Consider the following 27,500-nt stretch of genomic DNA (forward strand, 5'->3'; position numbering starts at 1 on the left):
TCACAGACAAGACGGCATCCGACTGACATACATTGTAGAGAAGGACATCGCATGGAGATTGGCAAAGCTAGTGAACATCTAACGTCATCAGATTGGGTTTTGGGGGGATTGAGGTAGCCTAGACTTTGATTAGGTGTCTTAAGCCTTTTGGTTTACAGTCCAACGAGTCCATAAAATGACCTTGTATTGTTTTATGTTTGGTCAAAATATATTGATATATTGAAGTCTCCAGAAAAATACCTGAAAGGACATGTCAAGGTCCCTTATAATGCCTCTGGTAGAAGAGCACTGATAACATCACAGGGGTGAGCTGGTAAATAAAAGGCTGGGCTAACAGTGTTCAATATATAAGCTGACAATGCTAATTTACCGTATTGGTACATAAACGCTTTCCACCACATCAGAAAGGTGTGCAAAGGGTGTTCATCACACACTATATTCCTGTTAATATGTCAAAGCACCAGTCACATGTCAGTGGTGTTGGAGGACACTGGTGGACATTTGGTGAGGGATTTATTGACCTAAAGTGCATTCAGAAAGTATTCAGACCCCTTGACTTTTTCCACATTTTATTACGTTACAGCCTTATTCTAAAATGGATTATATTACTTTTTCCCCTCATCAATCTACACACAATACCCCATAATGACAAAGCGAAAACAGGTTTTAAGACATGTTGTCAAATAAATAAAATAAAACGTATTTACATAAGTATTCAGACCCTTTATGATGAGACTCAGAATTGAGCCACCTGTGGTAAATACAATTGATTGGACATGATTTGCAAAAGCACACCCCTGTCTATATAAGGTCCCACAGTTGACAGTGCATGTCAGAGCAAAAACCAAGCCATGAGGTCAAAGGAATTGTCCGTAGAGCACCGAGACAGGATTGTGTCGAGGCACAGATCTGGGGAAGGGTACCAAAACATTTCTGCATTATTGAAGGTCCCCAAGAACACAGTGGCCTCCATCATTCTTAAATGGGAGAAGTTTGAAACCACCAAAACTCTTCCAAGAGCTGGTCGCCCAGCCAAACCGATCAATAGGGGGTGAAAGGCCTTGGTCAGGGACCTGACCAAGAACCCGATGGTCACTCTGACAGAGCTCCAGAGTTCCTCTGTGGAGATGGGAGAACCTTCCAGAAGGACAACCATCTCTGCAGCACTCCACCAATCAGACCTTTATTTTAGAGTGGCTAGATGGAAGCCACTCCTCAGTAAAAGGCACATGACAGCCCGCTTGCAGTTCGCCAAAAGGAACCTAAAGACTCTCAGACCATGAGAAACAAGATTCTCTGGTCTGATGAAACCAATATTGAACTCTTTGGCCTGAAAGCCAAGTGTCACATCTGGTGGAAACATGGCACCATCCCTACAGTGAAGCATGGTGGGGATGTTTTTCAGCGGCAGGGACTGGGAGACTAGTCAGGATCGAGGGAAAGATGAATGAAGCAAATTACAAGAGATCCTTGATGAAAACCTGACAGAGCTTGAGAGGATCTGCAGAGAAGAATGGGAGAAACTCCCCAAATACAGGTGTGCCAAGCTTGTAGCGTCATACCCAAGAATAATTGCTGCCAAAGATGCTTCAACAAAGTACTGAGTAAAGGGTCTGAATACTTCTGTAAATGAGATTTTTTATTTTTTATAAACTGGCAAAAATGACTAAACCTGTTTTTGGTTTGTCATTATGGGATACAGTATTGTGAGTAGATTGATGAGGATAAAACAATGTTTTTATTGATTTGAGAATAAGGTCGCAACGTAAAATAACGTTGAAAAAGTCAAGGGGTCTGAATAGTTTCTGAATGCACTGTACCCCCTCCCATCTGGTCCTCTCACTCACTCACGGGGTGTAGATTGGTGCAGTTCTGTATGCTGGTTGAACATGCAGAACAGAGGGGGAGAAAGGGAGCGAGAAAGAAGGACTGCAGAAGAGAGGTACAGCGAGAGAGAGGGACAGAGGGCAGGAAGACAACGATTACACATTGATCCGTCCAAATAAAGCTGTCCTGTGTCCTTCTGAGACACAGCCTCCCACTGAATAACTTAGATTATCTCTCTCTCTCTACTTTGATTTGCCCTCCTCTTCTCTCATCCTCTTTGCTATTTCTAGCCCTTTGTCTCCCCTCTCTATCCTTCCGTCCTGTTTATCCATCTCTTACCCTGTCTTTCTTGTCCCCTTCCCGTGTGTATGTCTCACCTAGCGAAGTCCAGGTCGGCCTCTCTAGACATGGTGATGTTGGTGAGGTTCTGCTGCAGGACAAAGATGTTCCTACACATCTTCTTGATGCCAGACTCACTGATCCTCTTAAAGTACTGGGCTCCATTGATCAGAATACAGGAGATCAGGTGGCCAAGACCTACAGACAGACAGACAGAGAGAGAGAAAGAGAGAGAGACAGAGAGCTCGAGAAGAGAAGGGAGACAGACAGACAGACAGACAGACAGACAGACAGACAGACAGACACAGACAAACAGAGAGGAGAGAGGAGAGAATAGAAGATAGAGAGGGAGAGAGTGCGAGAAGGGGAGAGAGATGGAGACAGAGAGCACAAAAGAGAGAAGAGAAGAGAGACGAGAGGAGAGAAGAAAGAGATGAGAGAAGATAAAAGAGAGAGGAGAGACGAGAGGAGAGAAGAGAGAGATGAGAGAAGAGAGAGAGAGGACAGACGAGAGGAGAGGAGAGAAGAGAGAGATGAGAGAAGGGAAGAGAGAGAGAGGATAGAAGAGAAAGCGCAAGATAACGTGAAGAGAGAGAAAACACATACCAGTCACATACTGCAGAATACATCCCAGTAGTCAACACTTTTATTGATCACCGCAGTGGACATTTGCACCCCAAAAAGACACATGGACTATACAGGCACACATTGACCTGAGCACAGTCAGGTGAAACAAGTACATTAAGCCAATAGAATCAATATAATGACATTCTCAACACATGACATTATCATGGACGACCCACAACAACAGACTTACCTTCAAAGATGTACTGGAACTTGTGCTGCTGCAGCGCGGCGCCCATCACCTCCTCGATGGCGCTGATGTCCTTGTTGAGTTTGACCACCAAGGGGTCGTAGTCCATGCTCTCCACGTTGGCCACTATGGCATAGTTCCCCTGCTTGGCCAGGGGAATCAGGTAGTGGAAACAATGCACTCTGAGAGGAGAAGAGAGACAGATGAGGAGAGATAGATGAGGGCAAGAGAGAGGAGAAACAGATGAGGAGAGAGGAGATATAGATGAGGAGAGAGGAGAGATAGATGAGGAGAGAGGAGAGATAGATGAGGGGAAGAGAGAGGAGAAACAGATGAGCAGAGAGGATAGATAGATGAGGGGAAGAGAGGAGAAACAGATGAGGAGAGGATAGACAGATGAGGGGAAGAGAGAGGATAGACAGATGAGGGGAGCAGAGAAGATAGATAGATGAGGAGAAGAGAGAAGAAACAGATGAGGAGAGGATAGACAGATGGGGGAGGAGAGAGAGATGAGGGGAGAGGAGAGACAGATGAGGAGAGAGAGAGGAGAGACAGAGGGGGGGAGAAAGAGGAGACAGATCAGGGGAGGAGAGAGGATAGACAGATGAGGGGAGGAGAGAAGAGAGACAGATGAGGCGAGAGGAGAGACAGAGGAGGGGAGGAGAAAGATGAGACAGATCAGGGTAGGAGAGAGGATAGACAGATGAGGGGAGGAGAGATAGAGGAGGGGAGGAGAGAGGATAGATAGATGAGGGGAGGATAGAGGATAGATAGATGAGGGGAGGAGAGAGGAGAAGAGGAGAGACATGAGGGGAGGAGAGAGGAGAGACATGAGGGGAGGAGAGAGGAGAGACATGAGGGGAGGAGAGAGGAGAGACAGATGAGGAGAGAGGAGAGACGGATGAAAAGAGGAGAGAGACAATATTGTTGATGTGTGTTTAGTCCAACCAAACCCTACAGGTAGATGAAGTCATGATGGTGATGGAATCAGCTTAGTGTTACTTATCGCAGGCATTTTGCTGATATCATTCATGATGATAAGTAGCCTATTCTAGACCAATGAGAAGTTTGAAATGAAATAACTTTGCTAATATGGGTGATTGTTAAATGGGACAATTGATGTCCCATTAACTAGTATATAAAGGATTGATGTCCCATTAACTAGTATATAAAGGATTGATGTCCCATTAACTAGTATATAAAGGAGAATGAAAACGCGGTGGTGGAAATGTATTGCTCAGCTCTACTGGGATGTTTGACTGAATTCATCCACCATGTAACTATCAGGACAGATTGTGATATGTAGATATCAGTCTACTGTAACTTAATCAAATGTCTGCCCTCCGCCTCTGTCTTTCAACACATTTGTCCAAGTGTGACGTTCTAATCCAAGAGCCACCATGCGGGTGCTTAGTTTCCCTAAACACCTGACTGATACATGATCTCTGGCTGCTCACACCTTCATCAGAACCCCCAAAGACCACCTTCATCAGAACCCCCAAAAACCATCTTCATCAGAACCCCCAAAAACCATCTTCATCAGAACCCCCAAAAACCATCTTCGGCCCCGGTGGCTATTAAAAACATGAGTGGAGACATAAAAACCAACACCCTCTCGCTCTCTCTCTTTTTCTCCTTCTCTCTCCCTTCCTTTCCCACCCCCCTCACACTCCATCCCTCTCTGCATCTCTCTCTTTCTTCCTCTTCCTCTCCTCTTCCTGATGGCATCATTTGCCACCGTTACTGTCGGGGGAAATGTGGTTGATGGGTAAAAGTCAATAAGGCGTGGAGTAGTAGAGAGCAGTGCAGAGCTCAGGGAGGGTTTCTCGCCCACTCTCTTTTTTCAGGGCGATCATAAACATTACTGCAGAAGAGAAACAATATCTCAGAGCCATGATGAGGGATGGAGGGATAAAGAGAGGAAGGAGGTGATGGAGGGATAAAGAGAGGAAGGAGGAGATGGAGGGATAAAGAGAAGGAGGTGATGGAGGGATAAAGAGAGGAAGGAGGAGATGGAGGGATAAAGAGAAGGAGGAGATGGAGGAATAAAGAGAGGAAGGAGGTGATGGAGGGATAAAGAGAGGAAGGAGGAGATGGAGGGATAAAGAGAGGAAGGAGGAGATGGAGGGATAAAGAGAGGAAGGAGGAGATGGAGGGATAAAGAGAAGGAGGAGATGGAGGGATAAAGAGAGGAAGGAGGAGATGGAGGGATAAAGAGAGGAAGGAGGAGATGGAGGGATAAAGAGAGGAAGGAGGAGATGGAGGGATAAAGAGAGGAAGGAGGAGATGGAGGGATAAAGAGAGGAAGGAGGAGATGGAGGGATAAAGAGAAGGAGGTGATGGAGGGATAAAGAGAGGAAGGAGGAGATGAAGGGATAAAGAGAGGAAGGAGGAGATGGAGGGATAAAGAGAGGAAGGAGGAGATGGAGGGATAAAGAGAGGAAGGAGGAGATGGAGGGATAAAGAGAAGGAGGAGATGGAGGGATAAAGAGAGGAAGGAGGAGATGGAGGGATAAAGAGAGGAAGGAGGAGATGGAGGGATAAAGAGAGGAAGGAGGAGATGGAGGGATAAAGAGAGGAAGGAGGAGATGGAGGGATAAAGAGAGGAAGGAGGAGATGGAGGGATAAAGAGAGGAAGGAGGAGATGGAGGGATAAAGAGAGGAAGGAGGAGATGAAGGGATAAAGAGAGGAAGGAGGAGATGGAGGGATAAAGAGAGGAAGGAGGAGATGGAGGGATAAAGAGAGGAAGGAGGAGATGGAGGGATAAAGAGAGGAAGGAGGAGATGGAGGGATAAAGAGAGGAAGGAGGAGATGAAGGGATAAAGAGAGGAAGGAGGAGATGGAGGGATAAAGAGAGGAAGGAGGAGATGGAGGGATAAAGAGAAGAAGGAGGAGATGGAGGGATAAAGAGAAGGAGGAGATGGAGGGATAAAGAGAGGAAGGAGGAGATGGAGGGATAAAGAGAGGAAGGAGGAGATGGAGGGATAAAAAGAGGAAGGAGGAGATGGAGGGATAAAGAGAGGAAGGAGGTGATGGAGGGATAAAGAGAGGAAGGAGGAGATGGAGGGATAAAGAGAGGAAGGAGGAGATGGAGGGATAAAGAGAGGAAGGAGGTGATGGAGGGATAAAGAGAGGAATGAGGAGATGGAGGGATAAAGAGAGGAAGGAGGAGATGGAGGGATAAAGAGAGGAAGGAGGAGATGGAGGGATAAAGAGAGGAAGGAGGAGATGGAGGGATATAGAGAGGAAGGAGGAGATGAAGGGATAAAGAGAGGAAGGAGGAGATGGAGGGATAAAGAGAGGAAGGAGGAGATGGAGGGATAAAGAGAGGAAGGAGGAGATGGAGGGATAAAGAGAAGGAGGAGATGGAGGGATAAAGAGAGGAAGGAGGAGATGGAGGGATAAAGAGAGGAAGGAGGAGATGGAGGGATAAAGAGAGGAAGGAGGAGATGGAGGGATAAAAAGAGGAAGGAGGAGATGGAGGGATAAAGAGAGGAAGGAGGAGATGGAGGGATAAAGAGAAGGAGGAGATGGAGGGATAAAGAGAGGAAGGAGGGGATGGAGGGATAAAGAGAGGAAGGAGGTGATGGAGGGATAAAGAGAGGAAGGAGGAGATGGAGGGATAAAGAGAGGAAGGAGGTGATGGAGGGATAAAGAGAGGAAGGAGGTGATGGAGGGATAAAGAGAGGAAGGAGGAGATGGAGGGATAAAGAGAGGAAGGAGGAGATGGAGGGATAAAGAGAGGAAGGAGGAGATGGAGGGATAAAGAGAGGAAGGAGGAGATGGAGGGATAAAGAGAGGAAGGAGGGGATGGAGGGATAAAGAGAGGAAGGAGGTGATGGAGGGATAAAGAGAGGAAGGAGGAGATGGAGGGATAAAGAGAGGAAGGAGGTGATGGAGGGATAAAGAGAGGAAGGAGGTGATGGAGGGATAAAGAGAGGAAGGAGGAGATGGAGGGATAAAGAGAGGAAGGATATGGAGGGATAAAGAGAGGAAGGAGGTGATGGAGGGATAAAGAGAGGAAGGAGGAGATGGAGGGATAAAGAGAGGAAGGAGGAGATGGAGGGATAAAGAGAGGAAGGAGGTGATGGAGGGATAAAGAGAGGAAGGAGGAGATGGGGGCTGTTGATGGAGAGAGAGTTGGTTGTTTTCTGGGTCTGGTTGGAGAGGAAGGAGGAGATGGAGGGATAAAGAGAGGAAGGAGGAGATGGAGGGATAAAGAGAAGGAGGAGATGGAGGGATAAAGAGAAGGAGGAGATGGAGGGATAAAGGGCGGAAGGAGGAGATGGAGGGATAAAGAGAGGAAGGAGGTGATGGAGGGATAAAGAGAGGAAGGAGGAGATGGAGGGATAAAGAGAGGAAGGAGGAGATGGAGGGATAAAGAGAGGAAGGAGGAGATGGAGGGATAAAGAGAGGAAGGAGGAGATGGAGGGATAAAGAGAGGAAGGAGGAGATGGAGGGATAAAGAGAGGAAGGAGGAGATGGAGGGATAAAGAGAGGAAGGAGGAGATGGAGGGATAAAGAGAGGAAGGAGGTGATGGAGGGATAAAGAGAGGAAGGAGGAGATGGAGGGATAAAGAGAGGAAGGAGGAGATGGAGGGATAAAGAGAGGAAGGAGGTGATGGAGTGATAAAGAGAGGAAGGAGGAGATGGGGGCTGTTGATAGAGAGAGAGTTGGTTGTTTTCTGTGTCTGGTTGGAGAGGAAGGAGGAGATGGAGGGATAAAGAGAGGAAGGAGGAGATGGAGGGATAAAGAGAGGAAGGAGGTGATGGAGGGATAAAGAGAGGAAGGAGGTGATGAGGGATAAAGAGAGGAAGGAGGAGATGGAGGGATAAAGAGAGGAAGGAGGTGATGGAGGGATAAAGAGAGGAAGGAGGTGATGGAGTGATAAAGAGAGGAAGGAGGAGATGGAGGGATAAAGAGAGGAAGGAGGAGATGGAGGGATAAAGAGAAGGAGGAGATGGAGGGATAAAGAGAGGAAGGAGGAGATGGAGGGATAAAGAGAGGAAGGAGGTGATGGAGTGATAAAGAGAGGAAGGAGGAGATGGGGGCTGTTGATGGAGAGAGAGGTGGTTGTTTTCTGGGTCTGGTTGGAGAGGAAGGAGGAGATGGGGGCTGTTGATGGAGAGAGAGGTGGTTGTTTTCTGGGTCTGGTTGGAGAGGAAGGAGGAGATGGAGGGATAAAGAGAGGAAGGAGGAGATGGGGGCTGTTGATGAAGAGAGAGGTGGTTGTTTTCTGGGTCTGGTTGGAGAGGAAGGAGGAGATGGGGGCTGTTGATGGAGAGAGAGGTGGTTGATTTCTGGGTCTGGTTGGAGGATCACTTGTTTTAGACGTTAATGGGTGAACTCACTGGATCTGCAGGGAGACATTGGTCTGAATGTATTATTAGATTGTCTTGCACTTGTTTAACCCCCTCCAGTTGACTGACACACCGGTGCACCAATCTAAGTCATCTCAGTTTTATTTTTTATCCCATCACAATCCATCAGTTTAAGCTAGAGATATCTGTTTTATTTTATTGGATGAGTCTCAATCCACCACCATTGTCACACTTCCTCATCTGCAGTGAAAGGTGGCAGAGCTAGAGTGGTGTTAGTCAGACCATGAGACATCCCAAACACGATGGTGGTCTCCACAAGTGTCAGGGGACTCGTCTGAAGTCGGGACCGTCCATTTGCCAACTTCTGTTTGTAGTGTCTGAACATTTTGGGCTACACACAAACTAGTCTGAAGGAAACAGATGTTGTGCCTACCCCATAAAAGGGGTTAAATATGTATTTAAAAAAATTATATATATTTCCTGAGCTTCCTTATATCTCCTAGATATAGGACAGACACTTCATGTGGGGTATGGTACTAAAGCCTAAATTCAATATGTTATCTAATAATAATCATATACATATATAATTAAAAACGATAGTCCTGCCACTTGGTGAGCTATAAAGTTGAAGGATGGGGCTGAACGAATGTAACCGCTCTCAAATTCATAGGTGGAACTATTCAAGGTCTGACAGTCAACATGGTAGTCTGACAGAACATCAGCCTGCTAACTCAGTCTGTCCCCACTCAGGACCAGGACTGAAGAACACTGGGAAACCATTGAGAGGAAGATTCTAGAAATCACGGTTGTGTTCGCTAGGGACTAAATAAAAGAAAACAGAGTGAAGCGGGCGGTAGTATGATCTGTACTTGACCAATAGGGAAAGGTCATTGTGAACATGACCAATAGGAAAAGGTCATTGTGAACATGACCAATAGGAAAAGGTCATTGTGAACATGACCAATAGGAAAAGGTCATTGTGAACATGACCAATAGGAAAAGGTCATTGTGAACATGACCAATAGGAAAAGGTCATTGTGAACATGACCAATAGGAAAAGGTCATTGTGAACATGACCAATAGGAAAAGGTCATTGTGAACATGACCAATAGGAAAAGGTCATTGTGAACATGACCAATAGGAAAAGGTCATTATGAACATGACCAATAGGAAAAGGTCATTATGAACATGACCAATAGGAAAAGGTCATTGTGAACATGACCAATAGGAAAAGGTCATTATGAACATGACCAATAGGAAAAGGTCATTATGAACATGACCAATAGGAAAAGGTCATTATGAACATGACCAATAGGAAAAGGTCATTGTGAACATGACCAATAGGAAAAGGTCATTGTGAACATGACCAATAGGAAAAGGTCATTATGAACATGACCAATAGGAAAAGGTCATTATGAACATGACCAATAGGAAAAGGTCATTATGAACATGACCAATAGGAAAAGGTCATTATGAACATGACCAATAGGAAAAGGTCATTATGAACATGACCAATAGGAAAAGGTCATTATGAACATGACCAATAGGAAAAGGTCATTATGAACATGACCAATAGGAAAAGGTCATTATGAACATGACCCAGGCTAGGTGTTTATCCTGGAGAGTCCATGTCCGTACGTACCTGACCTCCAGGTGGAGGACCAGCAGACAGCGGTCAGCGATGTCCTGGAAGGCCCTGGACAGGTCTGTCAGAGTCTGGAGGATCTGGTCCCTGCTGCGGACGCTCTCATTGGTCACCTGGGGGTCCGAGCCTGGAGATCCACCTGAACACACACACACACACACAAACACACACACACACACACACACGTTACATTATAGCTAAATATAAAAAATACCACAGCAGTGTTTCCCACATCTCTCTTCGAGTACCCAGGACCATTCCACACCTCATCTTGAGAACCCAGGACCATTCCACACCTCATCTTGAGAACCCAGGACCATTCCACACCTCATCTTGAGAACCCAGGACCATTCCACACCTCATCTTGAGAACCCAGGACCATTCCACACCTCATCTTGAGAACCCAGGACCATTCCACACCTCATCTTGAGAACCCAGGACCATTCCACACCTCATCTTGAGAACCCAGGACCATTCCACACCTCTCTTCGAGTACCCAGGACCATTCCACACCTCATCTTGAGAACCCAGGACCATTCCACACCTCATCTTGAGAACCCAGGACATTCCACACCTCTCCCCGAGAACCCAGGACCATTCCACACCTCTTCCCGAGAACCCAGGACAGTCCACACCTCTCCCCGAGAACCCCGGACCATTCCACACCTCTTCCTGAGAACCCAGGACCATTCCACACCTCTTCCCGAGAACCCAGGACCATTCCACACCTCTTCCCGAGAACCCAGGACCATTCTACACCTCTTCCCGAGAACCCAGGACCATTCCACACCTCATCTTGAGAACCCAGGACCATTCCACACCTCTTATCGAGAACCCAGGACCATTCCACACCTCTTCCCGAGAACCCAGGACCATTCCACACCTCATCTTGAGAACCCAGGACCATTCTACACTTCTTCCCGAGAACCCAGGACCATTCCACAACTCTTATCGAGAACCCAGGACCATTCCACACCTCACCTCGAGAACCCAGGACAATTCTCCACATATGCCAGATCTCAATTACAAGAACCAGGAGGAGAACCAAATCAAATCTAAATGGTATTGGTCACATACACATGGTTAGCAGATGTTATTGTGAGCGGAGTGAAATGTATGTGCTTCTAGTTCCGACAGCGTAGTAATATCTAACATGTAATCTAACTAAATCAAAACAACTACCTAATACAAACACATCTAAGTAAAGGAATGGAATAAGAATATATACATATAAATATATGGAAGAACTAGGACGAAGGAGAACTAAAGAGAACCAGGGAGAACTAAGACGAAGGAGAACTAAAGAGAACCAGGGAGAACTAGGACGAAGGAGAACTAAAGAGAACCAGGAAGAACTAGGACGAAGGAGAACTAAAGAGAACCAGGGAGAACTAGGACGAAGGAGAACTAAAGAGAACCAGGGAGAACTAAGACGAAAGAGAATTAAAGAGAACCAGGGAGAACTAGGACGAAGGAGAACTAAAGAGAACCAGGAAGAACTAAGATGAAAGAGAACTAAAGAGAACCAGGGAGAACTAGGACGAAGGAGAACTAAAGAGAACCAGGAAGAACTAAGATGAAAGAGAACTAAAGAGAACCAGGGAGAACTAGGACAAAGGAGACCCAAAGAGAACCAGACACAATGAGTTGATGTAATCCAGAACTAACACACTTAATTCAACTAATGAAGGGATTGATCAGTTGAATCAGGTGAAATTGGACTGGAATACATCAAATAGGAGGAACAGCAGTGAGAACTCAAGGAGAGGTTTGGGACACTGTGCTACACATCTGAAGACCTTCTACAGTCCTTCAGAAAGTCCCTTCAGTCCTTCAATCCATGTGCTGAGACACCAAGTATGTGTCTGCATTGTGATCCATACAAAGGAGCTGTGTGTGTGTGTGTGTGTGTGTGTGTGTGTGTGTGTGTGTGTGTGTATAAAGAGCATTCAGACCACCAGGTGTAAATCAATGGCTATGAATTAGAGGGGAGTGGAAGGAGAGAGAAATTGGCCCTGTCACTCATATGTGAGTCTATTTGGGCAATGAGGCGGTGGGGAGTGTGGTGTGTGTTGGGAGAGAGACTGCTGCGTGGAAGAGGGGTGGTGAGGGCTAGCGATCGATTGGCTGCAGTCAGGGCCAGCTCCCCAGTTACTCCCTCAGCCCTTGTGAAGGTCGTACGGACGAGAGCACGTACGCAGGCAGGACGGCAAGCCCACTCAAAGACCCAAACACACACTGACAGAGTGAGGAAGGAAGTAGTTGAAACTGCAGCTGAGCAACGCAGGCCAATATCCCCTGTTGACAGAGGTCCTTAGTGGAGATATTTCCTACAGATTCAAGACTATACAAACACTCTGAATTGATTCTTAAAAAACTAGAAACAGGAACTAAATACTCTAAATCATAGAAATACTCAAAGCTCTGTATCTACGTTATGCACATTCTGACAAAGTCACATGTTGACTTATTTAGGAGTCACATCACATGAGATGTCCCCAGTACCCTGCCTCGTCCCCATTAACTCAGTATCCTGCCTCATCTCATGTCCTTGGTACCCTGCCTCGTCTCCATGTCCCCAGTACCCTGCCTCGTCTCCATGTCCCCAGTACCCTGCCTCGTCTCCATGTCCCCAGTACCCTGCCTCGTCACCATGTACCCAGTACCCTGCCTCGTCTCCATGTTCCCAGTACCCTGCCTCGTCTCCATGTCCCCAGTACCCTGCCTCGTCTCCATGTCCCCAGTAACCTGCCTCCTCTCCATGTCCCCAGTATCCTGCCTTGTCCCCATTAAAGCCAAACTAAGTGGCTGAAGATAAGCTGAGACCCCATTGGCTTAGACAAACACAGGGAGGCTGAGTGACACAGTCCTCCAATCAACTGAGCAAACACTGCTCACAAGCAGTGTGTGTGTGTGTGTGTGTGTGTGTGTGTGTGTGAGAGAGAGATGGACATGGAGATTGCTCTTTCTATTAAGACAGGGGTGTGTGGGCACCAGCTCTGTGTGTGTGTGTGTGTGTGTGTGTGTGTGTGTGTGTGTGTGTGTGTGTGTGTATCCTATGTGGGTGGAGGTTATTGAGAGAGATAAAGGTGCAGGATGGACACTGAGGACAATGCTTGGAGGAGAAGAGACTAATATAGAAATGCTAATGAAAAGCAACTGCTTTGTGCAAAGCTCTGGAGCGCTGACTGCAGTGGCAGGAAGGAACAGGGGGCTGCACAGCCAAAACAACAGGTTTCTCTACCTATGAGAGAGATGAATTTGAACTCTTAAAAAAAGCATCTGATGGTCTGCATCATTGTAGGTAAAGACTCATTGAACAGGTAGTCCAGTGTAAACACCGAGCAAGGCAGCCTTTCATTCTCTTCAAAAAGAGGTTATATGTTATACAGGGACTTCAACAGTTTGTGAAGGAAAACAGATCATTCAGAGCTATATACTGTAGATCAGGGGTAACTCCACTCTGACCCTGAGGTCTGGAGCCTGCTGCTTTTCTGTTCTACCTAATAACTAATTGCACACACCTGGTGTCCCAGGTCTAAATCAGTCCCTGGTTACAGGGGACAGTGGAACAATGAGGCAGAACTGTCTTGGAGGTCCAGAGGTGAGTTTGAGGGCTGTGTAGCAACAGTGCTTTGATCCAACTCTAACTAAGATCCAGTTCAATGACGTAAACATATCCAACACATTAACATGACCTTGATGATAATAACACAACCGACTCACCCCAACAACACGTGCTAATGGAAACTGCAAATAGACCAGATGTGTTTGTCTGGGGATGAAAGCCAATAGAAATAGGAGAGAAGCACACCTTGATCACACCTAGGTTGAACCAAACTCACCAACAACATCACTTCTGTTCTCTCAGCTTCCTCCCCGAGATTAAGGATAAGATCATATAACATAACAAGCTTTTAAAATTCAATATTGGTGCACAATTTAAACCAATAGTATGAAAGTGATGCAAAAGGTACTCGTGGAACGGCCCTGCAATCCTCGTCTTAGATATCAGCCTGCAAAAACAAGACTCTGTTTTGGTCCAAGTGTTCAGAAAGCGGAAATACTGCAGTATCATGGTTAGAGATGAGTCTGAATGCTGATCCCCTGACTCAGACAATTAATCATGGAACACACACCATCATTTCCTTTCGTCTTTCCACAAAGAACAAAACAAAAGAACATGGTTGCGTTGCACAAAAGAAAATTCAGTTACTTGATTTTTACAAAAGTAAAGATTAATTGTCTCGAGACGATATAACCCTAAAGCACAAATTCAATCACAATTCACAAGTCTGTTGCATTATGTTCCCTAAATAATTATAATATTGCATTACTGCACTCTTAGAAAAAAGGGTTCCAAAAGGGTATTTTGGCTGTCCCCATAAGATAACCATTTAAAGAACCCTTTTGGGTTCCAGGTAGAACTCTCTGTGAAAAGGGTTCTACATGGAAACCAAAAGGGTTCTACCTGGAACCAAAAAGGGTTCTTCAAAAGGTTATCCCATGGGGACAGGTGAATAACACTTTAAAATTCTAGAGTGTGTTCATGAAGACATTACACAGAAGAAATTCAAAGCAAACAAGCGTGGTGAACTATTTATAAATAGTTCTGGTTTTAAGTGTACCAAGATTTGGCATGGGCCCTCAGATCCTCAAAAGGTTCGACAGCTGCACCCTTGAGAGCATCTTGACTGGCTGCATCACCGCCTGGTATGGCAACTGCTTGACATCCGACCGCAAAGCGCTACAGAGGATAGTGAGTATGGCCCAGGATATCACTGGGGCCGAGCTCCATGCCATTCTGGACCTCTATACCAGGCGGTGTCAGAGGAAGGCCCTAAAAATGGTCAAAGACTCCAGCCACCCAAGTCATAGACTGTTCTCTCTGTTACCGCACAACAAGAGATACCAAGTCTGGAACCAACAGAACGCTGAACAGCATCCACCCCCAAAGCCATAAAAATATTTAACCAAATCTGCACTGACCCTTTTGGCACTAACTCTATTGACTCCTCACATACGCTGCTGTTACTGTTTATTATCTTTCCTGTTGCCTAGTCACTTTATCCCTACCTGTGTGTACATGCAGTTGAAGTCGGAAGTTTACATACACTTAGGTTGGAGACATTAAAACTAGGTTTTCAACCACTCCACAAATTTCTTGTTAACAAACTACAGTTTTGGCAAGTCGGTTAGGACATCTACTTTGTGCATGACACAAGTAATTTTTCAAACAATTGTTTACAGACAGATTATTTCACTTATAATTCACTGTATCACAATTCCAGTGGGTCAGAAGTTTACATAAACTAAGTTGACTGTGCCTTTAAACAGCTTGGAAAATTCCAGAAAATGAAGTCATGGCTTTAGAAGCTTCTGATAGGCTAATTTACATAATTTGAGTCAATTGGAGGTGTTCCTGTGGATGTATTTCAAGTCCAACCTTCAAACTCAGTGCCTCTTTAATTGACATCATGGGAAAATCAAAAGAAATCAGACCTCAGAAAAAAAATAGTAGACCTCCACTAGTCTGGTTCATCCTTGGGAGCAATTTCCAAATGCCTGAAGGTACCACGTTCATCTGTACAAACAATAGTACGCAAGTATAAACACCATGGGACCATGCAGCGTTCATACCGCTCAGGAAGGTTCTGTCTCCTAGAGATGAACGTACTTTGTTGAGAAAAGTGCAAATCAATCCCAGAACAACAGCAATGGACCTTGTGAAGAAACAGGCACAAAAGTATCTATAGCCACAGTAAAACGGGTCCTATATCGACATAACCTGAAAGGCCGCTCAGCAAGGAAAAAGCCACTGCTCCAAAACCGCCATAAAAAAGCCAGACTACGGTTTGCAACTGCACATGGGGACAAAGATCGTACTTTTTGAAAAAATGTCCTCTGGCCATAATGACCATCGTTATGTTTGGAAGATAAAGGGGGAGCCTTGCAAGCCGAAGAACACCATCCCAACCGTGAAGCATGGGGGTGGCAGCATCATGTTGTGAGGGTGCTTTGCTGCAGGAGGGACTGGTGCACTTCACAAAATAGATGGCATCATGAGGATGGAAAATTCTGTGGATATATTGTCAGGAAGTTAAAGCTTGGTCGCAAATGGTCTTCCAAATGGACAATGACCATTGAGTAGTGGAGACCAGAGTCTATCAAACTTGGGCTGTCTCTTGTGGAGGTCATAAGTGAGCATTTCAAGAGGAAGAAAGTCAACAATCTGGTCAATCCAGATTTTAAATGTAGGAGAAGTATTAGAGGCCCACAATAGAATAATACATTTCTTAGCAAAGTATGTAATAGTCATTAGCACATTTTCTCTGTCAGGATTAGATAGATTAGATAGATACACGGGGTCATATCAAACTGTACATCTAGTATTTTATGTGCAGCAGTATGTATAGAGTGCCAGAATATGGCAATCTCTCTACAGCTCCAAAATACATGCATATAGGTTCCACTTTCAGAGTTACATCTTTTACAGTTAGGAGACATGTCTGTTTTCATTCTATGGAGTCTCAAAGGAGTATAATAACATTTGTACAAAAATGTGTAATTAGATTCTTTCATTTTTACATAGTAGAGTAGTAGAGGAGCCGTATACCCTGTTGCAAACCTCCGCCCATAACTCATCACTGATAGTCAGACCAAGGTCCTTTTCCCAGATTATTTTCAAAGGAGTAATGGAGGAGCCTCCTTTCTCAGAAAGGAGTCTATAGATGTAGGAGATTTAGCCTTTAATGGATTGTGCTGTGACAAGAAGGGTTTCAACTTCATTCAACTGAGTTCTAAACCTCCTCTTGGAGGTAAATGAGGAAATTACATGTCTAATTTGAAGATATTTGAAAAAATGGGATCTTGGCACATCGAATTCACTGCAGAGCTCTTGAAAGGATTTCAGTGTAGTGGTTTTCTGATGAAATAGATCTGAAAAGGTCCTGATTCCTAGAGCATGCCAAAGATTAATATTGGCATCACTCAGGGCATTTGGCAAGTCTGAGTTGCCTACTATAGGCAACATAGAGAACATATTTGGCAGGTATTTCCTACAGTCCCTCCACGCTAGTAGGGTGCTGTAAATCACAAATGTTTTGGCTATGTTGCCCACCTCACTAAAGTTATTAATGAATATAATTTGAGCTTAGGGACACATTTCACATTCTTAAAATAAAGTGCTGACCTAAAACAGGGATTTTTTACTGGGATTAAATGTCAGGAATTGTGAAAAACTGAGTTTAAATGTATTTGGCTAAGGTGTATGTAAACTTCCGACTTCAACTTTATCTACCTCAACTACCTCGAACCACTGCACATCGACTCTGTACTGGTACCCTGTGTATATAGCCAACTTATCATTGACTCAGTACTGGTACCCTGCGTATATACCCAAGTTATCATTGACTCAGTACTGGTACCCTGTGTACAGGACCATTCTGGAAGAAAACCTGATGGAGTCTGCAAAATACCTGAGACTGGGACAGAGATTTGTCTTCCAACAAGACAATGATCCAAAACATAAAGCAAAATCTACAATGGAATGGTTCAAAAATAAACATATCCAGGTGTTAGAATGGCCAAGTCAAAGTCCAGACCTGAATCCAATCGAGAATCTGTGGAAAGAACTGAAAACTGCTGTTCACAAATGCTCTCCATCCAACCTCACTGAGCTCGAGCTGTTTTGCAAGGAGGAATGGGAAAAAATGTCAGTCTCTCGATGTGCAAAACTGATAGAGACATACCCCAAGCGACTTACAGCTGTAATCGCAGCAAAAGGTGGCGCTACAAAGTATTAACTTAAGGGGGCTGAATAATTTTGCATGCCCAATTTTTCAGTTTTTGATTTGTTAAAAAAGTTTGAAATATCCAATAAATGTCGTTCCACTTCATGATTGTGTCCCACTTGTTGTTGATTCTTCACAAAAAAATACAGTTTTATATCTTTATGTTTGAAGCCTGAAATGTGGCAAAAGGTCGCAAAATTCAAGGGGGCCGAATACTTTCGCAAGGCACTGTATATAGCCAAGTTATCATTGACTCAGTACTGGTACCCTGTGTATATAGCCAAGTTATCATTGACTCAGTACTGGTACCCCGTGTATATAGCCAAGTTATCATTGACTCTGTACTGGTACCCTGTGTATATAGCCAAGTTATCATTGACTCTGTACTGGTACCCTGTGTATATAGCCAACTTATCATTGACTCAGTACTGGTACCCCGTGTATATAGCCAAGGTATCATTGACTCTGTACTGGTACCCTGTGTATATAGCCAAGTTATTATTGACTCTGTACTGGTACCCTGTGTATATAGCCAAGTTATCATTGACTCTGTACTGGTACCCCGTGTATATAGCCAAGTTATCATTGACTCTGTACTGGTACCCTGTGTATATAGCCAAGTTATCATTGACTCTGTACTGGTACCCTGTGTATATAGCCAAGTTATCATTGACTCTGTACTGGTACCCTGTGTATTTAGCCAAGTTATCATTGACTCTGTACTGGTACCCTGTGTATATAGCCAACTTATCATTGACTCTGTCCTGGTACCCCGTGTATATAGCCAAGTTATCATTGACTCTGTACTGGTACCCCGTGTATATAGCCAAGTTATCATTGACTCTGTACTGGTACCCTGTGTATTTGGCCAACTTATCATTGACTCTGTACTGGTACCCCGTGTATATAGCCAAGTTATCATTGACTCTGTACTGGTACCCTGTGTATATAGCCAAGTTATCATTGACTCTGTACTGGTACCCCGTGTATATAGCCAAGTTATCATTGACTCAGTACTGGTACCCTGTGTATATAGCCAAGTTATCATTGACTCTGACCTGGTACCCCGTGTATATAGCCAAGTTATCATTGACTCTGTACTGGTACCCCGTGTATATAGCCAAGTTATCATTGACTCTGTCCTGGTACCCCGTGTATATAGCCAAGTTATCGTGTATTTATTGAGTTGTTATAATTGATTTTCTCTTTTTCTCTCTGCATTGTTGGGAAATAAGTAAGTAAATATGTCACTGTTAGTCTACACGTTGTTTACAAAGCATGTGACAAATAACATTTGATTTGAAAACCGAGAAGCTCTTGAGTACACAGCTCAAAATATAATCATATGTTTATTAGACCACACCATAGACCAGGCCTGGGCAAAGGGGGGGGGGCGTATGTGGCCCGCGACTTGGGTCAAAACGCTACCACTGACCTGCAACTTGAGCTTATCGATCTTCAGTCTGATGCAGTGATTGGAGAACTATTCAAAACAATGTCACTGAAGAGGTTCTATTCATCTCTTGATGAACAAAACTTTCCCATGATTAGGAGTCCTGCTCAGAGGATGTGTGTACTGTTTGGGTCAACCTTTGTATGTGAACAGACATTTTCCATTATGAAATACAACAAGTCAAGACACCTCTTACTGACTCTCACCTCTCAGCAATCCAGTGCATAGCGATGTCAGAGACTATACCTGACTTCACAGCTCTAGTCAATGCACAGTGTACTTTCCCTCCGTGTAGTTCATTGCATGTTTAATAATGAAATTACCTACCAAAAGGAGAACATGGATGTGGTTTATTTCTGTGCATGTTAAAAAAGTAAAATAAGTAGCATATCTGGAAGTGATTTACAGTAGATACATCTGTCAACACAGTCAAACAGAAGGAAGGAACTACATACTGGCAGACACCCCACCTGAGGAAGAAGGAACTACATACTGTCAGACACCCCACTGAGGAAGAAGGAACTACATACTGTCAGACACCCCACCTGAGGAAGAAGGAACTACATACTGTCAGACACCCCACCTGAGGAAGAAGGAACTACATACTGTCAGACACCCCACCTGAGGAAGAAGGAACTACATACTGTCAGACACTCCACCATAACTAGAAGGAACTACATACTGTCAGACACCCCACCTGAGGAAGAAGGAACTACATACTGTCAAGACACCCCACCTGAGGAAGAAGGAACTACATACTGTCAGACACCCCACTGAGGAAGAAGGAACTACATACTGTCAGACACCCCACCTGAGGAAGAAGGAACTACATACTGTCAGACACCCCACCTGAGGAAGAAGGAACTACATACTGTCAGACACCCCACTGAGGAAGAAGGAACTACATACTGTCAGACACCCCACCTGAGGAAGAAGGAACTACATACTGTCAGACACCCCACTGAGGAAGAAGGAACTACATACTGTCAGACACCCCACCTGAGGAAGAAGGAACTACATACTGTCAGACACCCCACCTGAGGAAGAAGGAACTACATACTGTCAGACACCCACCGTAACTAGAAGGAACTACATACTGTCAGACACCCCACCTGAGGAAGAAGGAACTACATACTGTCAGACACCCCACCTGAGGAAGAAGGAACTACATACTGTCAGACACCCCACCTGAGGAAGAAGGAACTACATACTGTCAGACACCCCACCTGAGGAAGAAGGAACTACATACTGTCAGACACCCCACTGAGGAAGAAGGAACTACATACTGTCAGACACCCCACCTGAGGAAGAAGGAACTACATACTGTCAGACACCCACCGTAACTAGAAGGAACTACATACTGTCAGACACCCCACCTGAGGAAGAAGGAACTACATACTGTCAGACACCCCACCTGAGGAAGAAGGAACTACATACTGTCAGACACCCCACCTGAGGAAGAAGGAACTACATACTGTCAGACACCCCACTGAGGAAGAAGGAACTACATACTATCAGACACCCCACCTGAGGAAGAAGGAACTACATACTGTCAGACACCCCACTGAGGAAGAAGGAACTACATACTGTCAGACACCCCACCTGAGGAAGAAGGAACTACATACTGTCAGACACCCCACCTGAGGAAGAAGGAACTACATACTGTCAGACACTCCACCATAACTAGAAGGAACTACATACTGTCAGACACCCCACCTGAGGAAGAAGGAACTACATACTGTCAGACACCCCACCTGAGGAAGAAGGAACTACATACTGTCAGACACCCACCGTAACTAGAAGGAACTACATACTGTCAGACACCCCACCTGAGGAAGAAGGAACTACATACTGTCAGACACCCCACCCGAGGAAGAAGGAACTACATACTGTCAGACACCCCACTGTAACTAGAAGGAACGACATACTGTCAGACACCCCACTGTAACTAGAAGGAACTACATACTGTCAGACACCCCACCTGAGGAAGAAGGAACTACATACTGTCAGACACCCCACCTGAGGAAGAAGGAACTACATACTGTCAGACACCCCACTGTAACTAGAAGGAACTACATACTGTCAGACACCCCACTGTAACTAGAAGGAACTACATACTGTCAGACACCCCACCTGAGGAAGAAGGAACTACATACTGTCAGACACCCCACCTGAGGAAGAAGGAACTACATACTGTCAGACACCCCACTGAGGAAGAAGGAACTACATACTGTCAGACACCCCACTGTAACTAGAAGGAACTACATACTGTCAGACACCCCACCTGAGGAAGAAGGAACTACATACTGTCAGACACCCCACCTGAGGAAGAAGGAACTACATACTGTCAGACACCCCACCTGAGGAAGAAGGAACTACATACTGTCAGACACTCCACCATAACTAGAAGGAACTACATACTGTCAGACACCCCACCTGAGGAAGAAGGAACTACATACTGTCAGACACCCCACTGAGGAAGAAGGAACTACATACTGTCAAATCAAATCAAATCAAATCAAATTTTATTTGTCACATACACATGGTTAGCAGATGTTAATGCGAGTGTAGCGAAATGCTTGTGCTTCTAGTTCCGACAATGCAGTAATAACCAACAAGTAATCTAACTAACAATTCCAAAACTACTGTCTTGTACACAGTGTGAGGGGATAAAGAATATGTACATAAGGATATATGAATGAGTGATGGTACAGAGCAGCATAGGCAGATACAGTAGATTGTATCGAGTACAGTATATACATATGAGATGAGTATGTAAACAAAGTGGCATAGTTAAAGTGGCTAGTGATACATGTATTACATAAGGATACAGTCGATGATATAGAGTACAGTATATACGTATGCCTATGAGATGAATAATGTAGGGTAAGTAACATTATATAAGGTAGCATTGTTTAAAGTGGCTAGTGATATATTTACATCATTTCCCATCAATCCCATTATTAAAGTGGCTGGAGTTGAGTCAGTGTCAGTGTGTTGGCAGCAGCCACTCAATGTTAGTGGTGGCTGTTTAACAGTCTGATAGCCTTGAGATAGAAGCTGTTTTTCAGTCTGTCGGTCCCAGCTTTGATGCACCTGTACTGACCTCGCCTTCTGGATGATAGCGGGGTGAACAGGCAGTGGCTCGGGTGGTTGATGTCCTTGATGATCTTTATGGCCTTCCTGTGACATCGGGTGGTGTAGGTGTCCTGGAGGGCAGGTAGTTTGCCCCCGGTGATGCGTTGTGCAGACCTCACTACCCTCTGGAGAGCCTTACGGTTGAGGGCGGAGCAGTTGCCGTACCAGGCGGTGATACAGCCCGCCAGGATGCTCTCGATTGTGCATCTGTAGAAGTTTGTGAGTGCTTTTGGTGACAAGCCAAATTTCTTCAGCCTCCTGAGGTTGAAGAGGCGCTGCTGCGCCTTCTTCACAATGCTGTCTGTGTGAGTGGACCAATTCAGTTTGTCTGTGATGTGTATGCCGAGGAACTTAAAACTTGCTACCCTCTCCACTACTGTTCCATCGATGTGGATAGGGGGGTGTTCCCTCTGCTGTTTCCTGAAGTCCACAATCATCTCCTTAGTTTTGTTGACGTTGAGTGTGAGGTTATTTTCCTGACACCACACTCCGAGGGCCCTCACCTCCTCCCTGTAGGCCGTCTCGTCGTTGTTGGTAATCAAGCCTACCACTGTTGTGTCGTCCGCAAACTTGATGATTGAGTTGGAGGCGTGCGTGGCCACGCAGTCGTGGGTGAACAGGGAGTACAGGAGAGGGCTCAGAACGCACCCTTGTGGGGCCCCAGTGTTGAGGATCAGCGGGGAGGAGATGTTGTTGCCTACCCTCACCACCTGGGGGCGGCCCGTCAGGAAGTCCAGTACCCAGTTGCACAGGGCGGGGTCGAGACCCAGGGTCTCGAGCTTGATGACGAGCTTGGAGGGTACTATGGTGTTGAATGCCGAGCTGTAGTCAATGAACAGCATTCTCACATAGGTATTCCTCTTGTCCAGATGGGTTAGGGCAGTGTGCAGTGTGGTTGAGATTGCATCGTCTGTGGACCTATTTGGGCGGTAAGCAAATTGGAGTGGGTCTAGGGTGTCAGGTAGGGTGGAGGTGATATGGTCCTTGACTAGTCTCTCAAAGCACTTCATGAGTTGTAATTGTAATTACAAGTTGTAATTACAAGACACCCCACCTGAGGAAGAAGGAACTACATACTGTCAGACACCCCACCTGAGGAAGAAAGAACTACATACTGTCAGACACCCCACTGTAACGAGAAGGAAGAGAATCACCAACAACACCAATGTGAAGGACATAAGCTGTAACTAGAAGGAAGAGAATCACCAACAACACCAATGTGGAGGACATAAGCTGTAACTAGAAGGAAGAGAATCACCAACAACACCAATGTGGAGGACATAAGCTGTAACTAGAAGGAAGAGAATCACCAACAACACCATTGTGGAGGACATAAGCTGTAACTAGAAGGAAGAGAATCACCAACAACACCAATGTGGAGGACATAAGCTGTAACTAGAAGGAAGAGAATCACCAACAACACCAATGTGAAGGACATAAGCTGTAACTAGAAGGAAGAGAATCACCAACAACACCAATGTGGAGGACATAAGCTGCTTCTTTGCAGGTCAGCCTTTTAAATCTGTTTGTCTGAAGAGCAGACCAATTGAAGTTAGAGTCTACAGAAAAGAATGATGACAAAAAGAGAGCAAACTTTGACTAGAGTAACTAACTTTCATGTACAATACTTGTCTCAGTCACTATCTGGCCTCACCTGTAAACCTCTTGTCTGCCAGGTGATGTCAACATCCTATTCTCTCTCCGTCCTCAGGTGGTATCAACTAGGCTTGGACGATATAACGTTGATACCATATACCGCGGTATACGGCATGACAACACACATCCTTTTACCTCAGAATCACGTGGCTGATTTAACCATCAATAGAAAAATACAGTAGCCAACACTATGCCACCTTTTAACCAGGAGGTGGGACAAATAGTCTGTTCATGTGGTGTCTGAGTTATCGGAAATACGAGACTTCCACTTAAACGGCCCTCCAAGTTGTAATTACAAGTCGGAAAGTCTGAGAAAATGACAATGCTACATATCAACACACTTGATATGTATCATTGTTGATACGTAGCTAGTTTGACTATATTGTCCATGTTTGCAACCTAGCTAACTTTATTATTAGAAACTTTAGCTAGCTCATATAGCTAGCTAAAATGTCATTGGTTGAAGAATTGTTCCAACTGGGATGTTTCCCACGAGCACATGAATGGTAACTAAACAAACACATCACACAGGCTCTTTAAAGGGGCAATCAGCAGTTGCTACATCCATTTTTGGACTTATAAATAAATGATATGTAAGCATTGATTCTTGAAGAATATAACTTATAAATGCCTCATGACCTTAGTTCAACTGTCACACTCCATGAGAACCCAAAATATAAGCTTGTTTTACTCCAATATTTGTAAACAAAGTAAATGTAAATAATTACAGTACAGCCTCATAACATAGGGTAAAACTACCATGTTGATATCATGGATGGTCAGCCCTTGCATCCGTAGCTCTGTCTATGAATATGAGAATGTTACATTTCTACAGCCCCATCATATTTTATTTTTACCAAAACAAGGGCTTTTTTTATTGTTTCTACAACAAAGAGTTCACAGACAACGGGTGCGAGCTGTGCACCCAGGCAGGTCACTTATGACACAAGTCAGTATTCAACATTCATCCATGTCTGAGGATGTCGAGAGATGATGTGACCAGCCACTAGGGGCAACAGTGAGCGCCGTTACCTTCAAGTAGGTTTTGGTTTTGCTAGGGTATTGTGGACGGGGATGGCGGTAAGCATCTGCCTCTGGTTCCAAGTAGACCAAAGGTTCCAAACAGACCAAAGGTTCCAAACAGACCAAAGGTTCCAAACAGACCAAAGGTTCCAAACAGACCAAAGGTTCCAAACACACCAAAGGTTCCAAACACACCAAAGGTTCCAAACAGACCAAAGGTTCCAAACAGACCAAAGGTTCCAAACACACCAAAGGTTCCAAACAGACCAAAGGTTCCAAACAGACCAAAGGTTCCAAACAGACCAAAGGTTCCAAACAGACCAAAGGTTCCAAACAGACCAAAGGTTCCAAACAGACCAAAGGTTGCATGTTTGAATCCAGCGATAGAAAGTAGTTGTTGATATTTTTTGTTTTCAGCCTAACCCAAACCTTAACCCTTACCTTAACCATTCAGAGTTCATGTCTAACCTTCAGAATCCGGAGTTGATGCCTAAACTTAACCCTAAATATTTTCACATTTCAGGTGTAGAACTTTGCAAACAACATCTAATTCTGATGTGAGACTGTGATAGCTTGTTTATGTGCCATGGCTTGTGTATGTTGTGTGTAAATGCCTGTGTGTGTGTGTTGTGTGTAAACACCTGTGTGTGTGTGTGTGTTGTGTGTAAACACCTATGTGTGTTAGTGTTAAAGTAACTGCATTGTGTGTTTCCTCCAGTGCATTTCACATCATGTCTTTGGCAGCTCTGGGGAGGAAGGCCTAACAGCAGGAGGTCTCACCAGGGGAACACAGTACGCCTCTCAGTCTGTCACACTTTGATGATGCGATCAAGACTCCACGGCATGGGGCCACCAATTTAGAGGCATGAACAGAGGAACTTGGGCTCCTTCTGACTGACAGCCTTCCATACCTCCCATCTATGTCAACTTTCCCTCTCTAATCTCTTTGGATTCAGGGTCTCTCTCTGTGTGCCTCGCACTCTGCGTGCCTCGCTCTCTGCGTGCCTCGCTCTCTGCGTGCCTCGCTCTCTGCGTGCCTCTCTTTCTGCGTGCCTCTCTCTCTGCGTGTCTCTCTCTCTGTGTTTCTCTCTCTCTGCCTCCGCCGGTCTCTCTCTCCTAGTATGTGGGGTCTTTGTAAATATATGTGTGTTTTTGTTTATGCGTGTTTGTGTGAGTGTGTAGTGTGTGTACTGTATAGTGTGTAGTGCTTATCCAATTATTTTCCAATCCCATCTAAGGGAGGCGTCTGTTCCTTGCCATCTGCAGGAGATGAGGGTGGCACACATTAAGGGAGAGACGGGGGGCAGATCAATGGCACACACACATGCAGACACACAGGATAAATACTCTATTGCTCTGGCTGGTCAATGACAGGAAAGCTAACAGAGAACAAAGAGAGAGAACATGAAAGAAACACCTATGAGTTGATGCCTCCTGTCTGAACCAGTTCAATGTGGTGCAGAACTTTCCATTGACTCATCAGTCTGCTCTTTCCAGACCTCCAGCAGAGAGGAAGAGAAAGAAGAAGAAGAGAGGGAGGGTCTATCCTGGAGGGGTGGGAGTGAAGTCATGAATGATGCATAGGGACTGGTGTTAATTATTCTGTGTGTGGAACGGGACAGACATCTGCACTAGGATAGAGAGAGAGAGGTGGGGGGGGGGAGGAGAAAGAGTGGGGAGATGGATGGAAGGAGGAGAGAGAGAGAGAGAGAGAGAGAGAGAGAGAGAGAGAGAGAGAGAGAGAGAGAGAGAGAGAGAGAGAAAGAAAGTGAGAAAGAAAGAAAGAAAGAGAGAGAGAGAGAGAGGGAAAGAAAGAAAGAGAGATAGAGAGATAGAGGGAAAGAGAATGAGGAGAGAGATGGGATGTGTCTATTCTTATGTATGCCTGAGAGACAGCCTGGAAGTATGTGAGAGATAAAGACTAGACATGCATGTGTAAAACAGAAAGGTAAACGTAAACGTATTCAAGGTATCAAGGGAACAATTAGAGATGTACAGGCTTGTATTGTGTGTTGGAGAAAGAAAGTAGAACACTGATTATGCTAATACTTCCTACTGCTAGAGGGAGCAGCCCACCACTTGCTCAGGTCAAGGTTAAAAAATAAAAAATCCCCCCTCCTCATCCTCTCTCCCCCCGTCTCTTCCTCACAGGCAAATCCCCCCCTAACTCCAAAATACTGCCTATGTTGCAAAAAGAACATGCGGTCAAAGAACACCTCTCCCCCAGGACAGCATGGTTCTATAGTACCTCATTACAGAGAGTAGAGCAGCGGAGCACAGCACAGCTACAGTTAGATGTGTCCTAAACGGCACCCCATTCCCTATACAGTGCACTCCTTTTGACCAGGTCCCATAGGGATCAGGTCAAGAGTAGCCCACTATGTGGTGCCGGGGTAGCCAACCCTGTTCCTGGAGTGTCACAGCTACAGCAGGATGTTCCAACTAGGCTTCATACCTGACCAACTGAGATAATTGATCGGTTCAGTGAT

General features: G+C 45.1%; 1 protein-coding gene across 1 annotated transcript in view; it reads right to left on the reverse strand.

Annotated features, from left to right (window-relative positions):
• LOC139392958 (exocyst complex component 4) overlaps positions 1 to 27,500 on the reverse strand; it is a 224,487-nt gene that overhangs the window by 23,152 nt on the left and 173,835 nt on the right. Inside the window, exons 14-16 of the mRNA XM_071141269.1 lie at positions 9,946 to 10,087; positions 2,984 to 3,162; positions 2,205 to 2,364 (exon numbers count right to left, since the gene is read on the reverse strand). Of these exons, the coding sequence (XP_070997370.1) occupies positions 2,205 to 2,364; positions 2,984 to 3,162; positions 9,946 to 10,087 (481 nt within the window). The remainder of the gene's footprint in view (positions 1 to 2,204; positions 2,365 to 2,983; positions 3,163 to 9,945; positions 10,088 to 27,500) is intronic.

Source organism: Oncorhynchus clarkii, chromosome 33, assembly GCF_045791955.1.
Source record: "Oncorhynchus clarkii lewisi isolate Uvic-CL-2024 chromosome 33, UVic_Ocla_1.0, whole genome shotgun sequence".
NCBI classification, from domain to species: domain Eukaryota; kingdom Metazoa; phylum Chordata; class Actinopteri; order Salmoniformes; family Salmonidae; genus Oncorhynchus; species Oncorhynchus clarkii.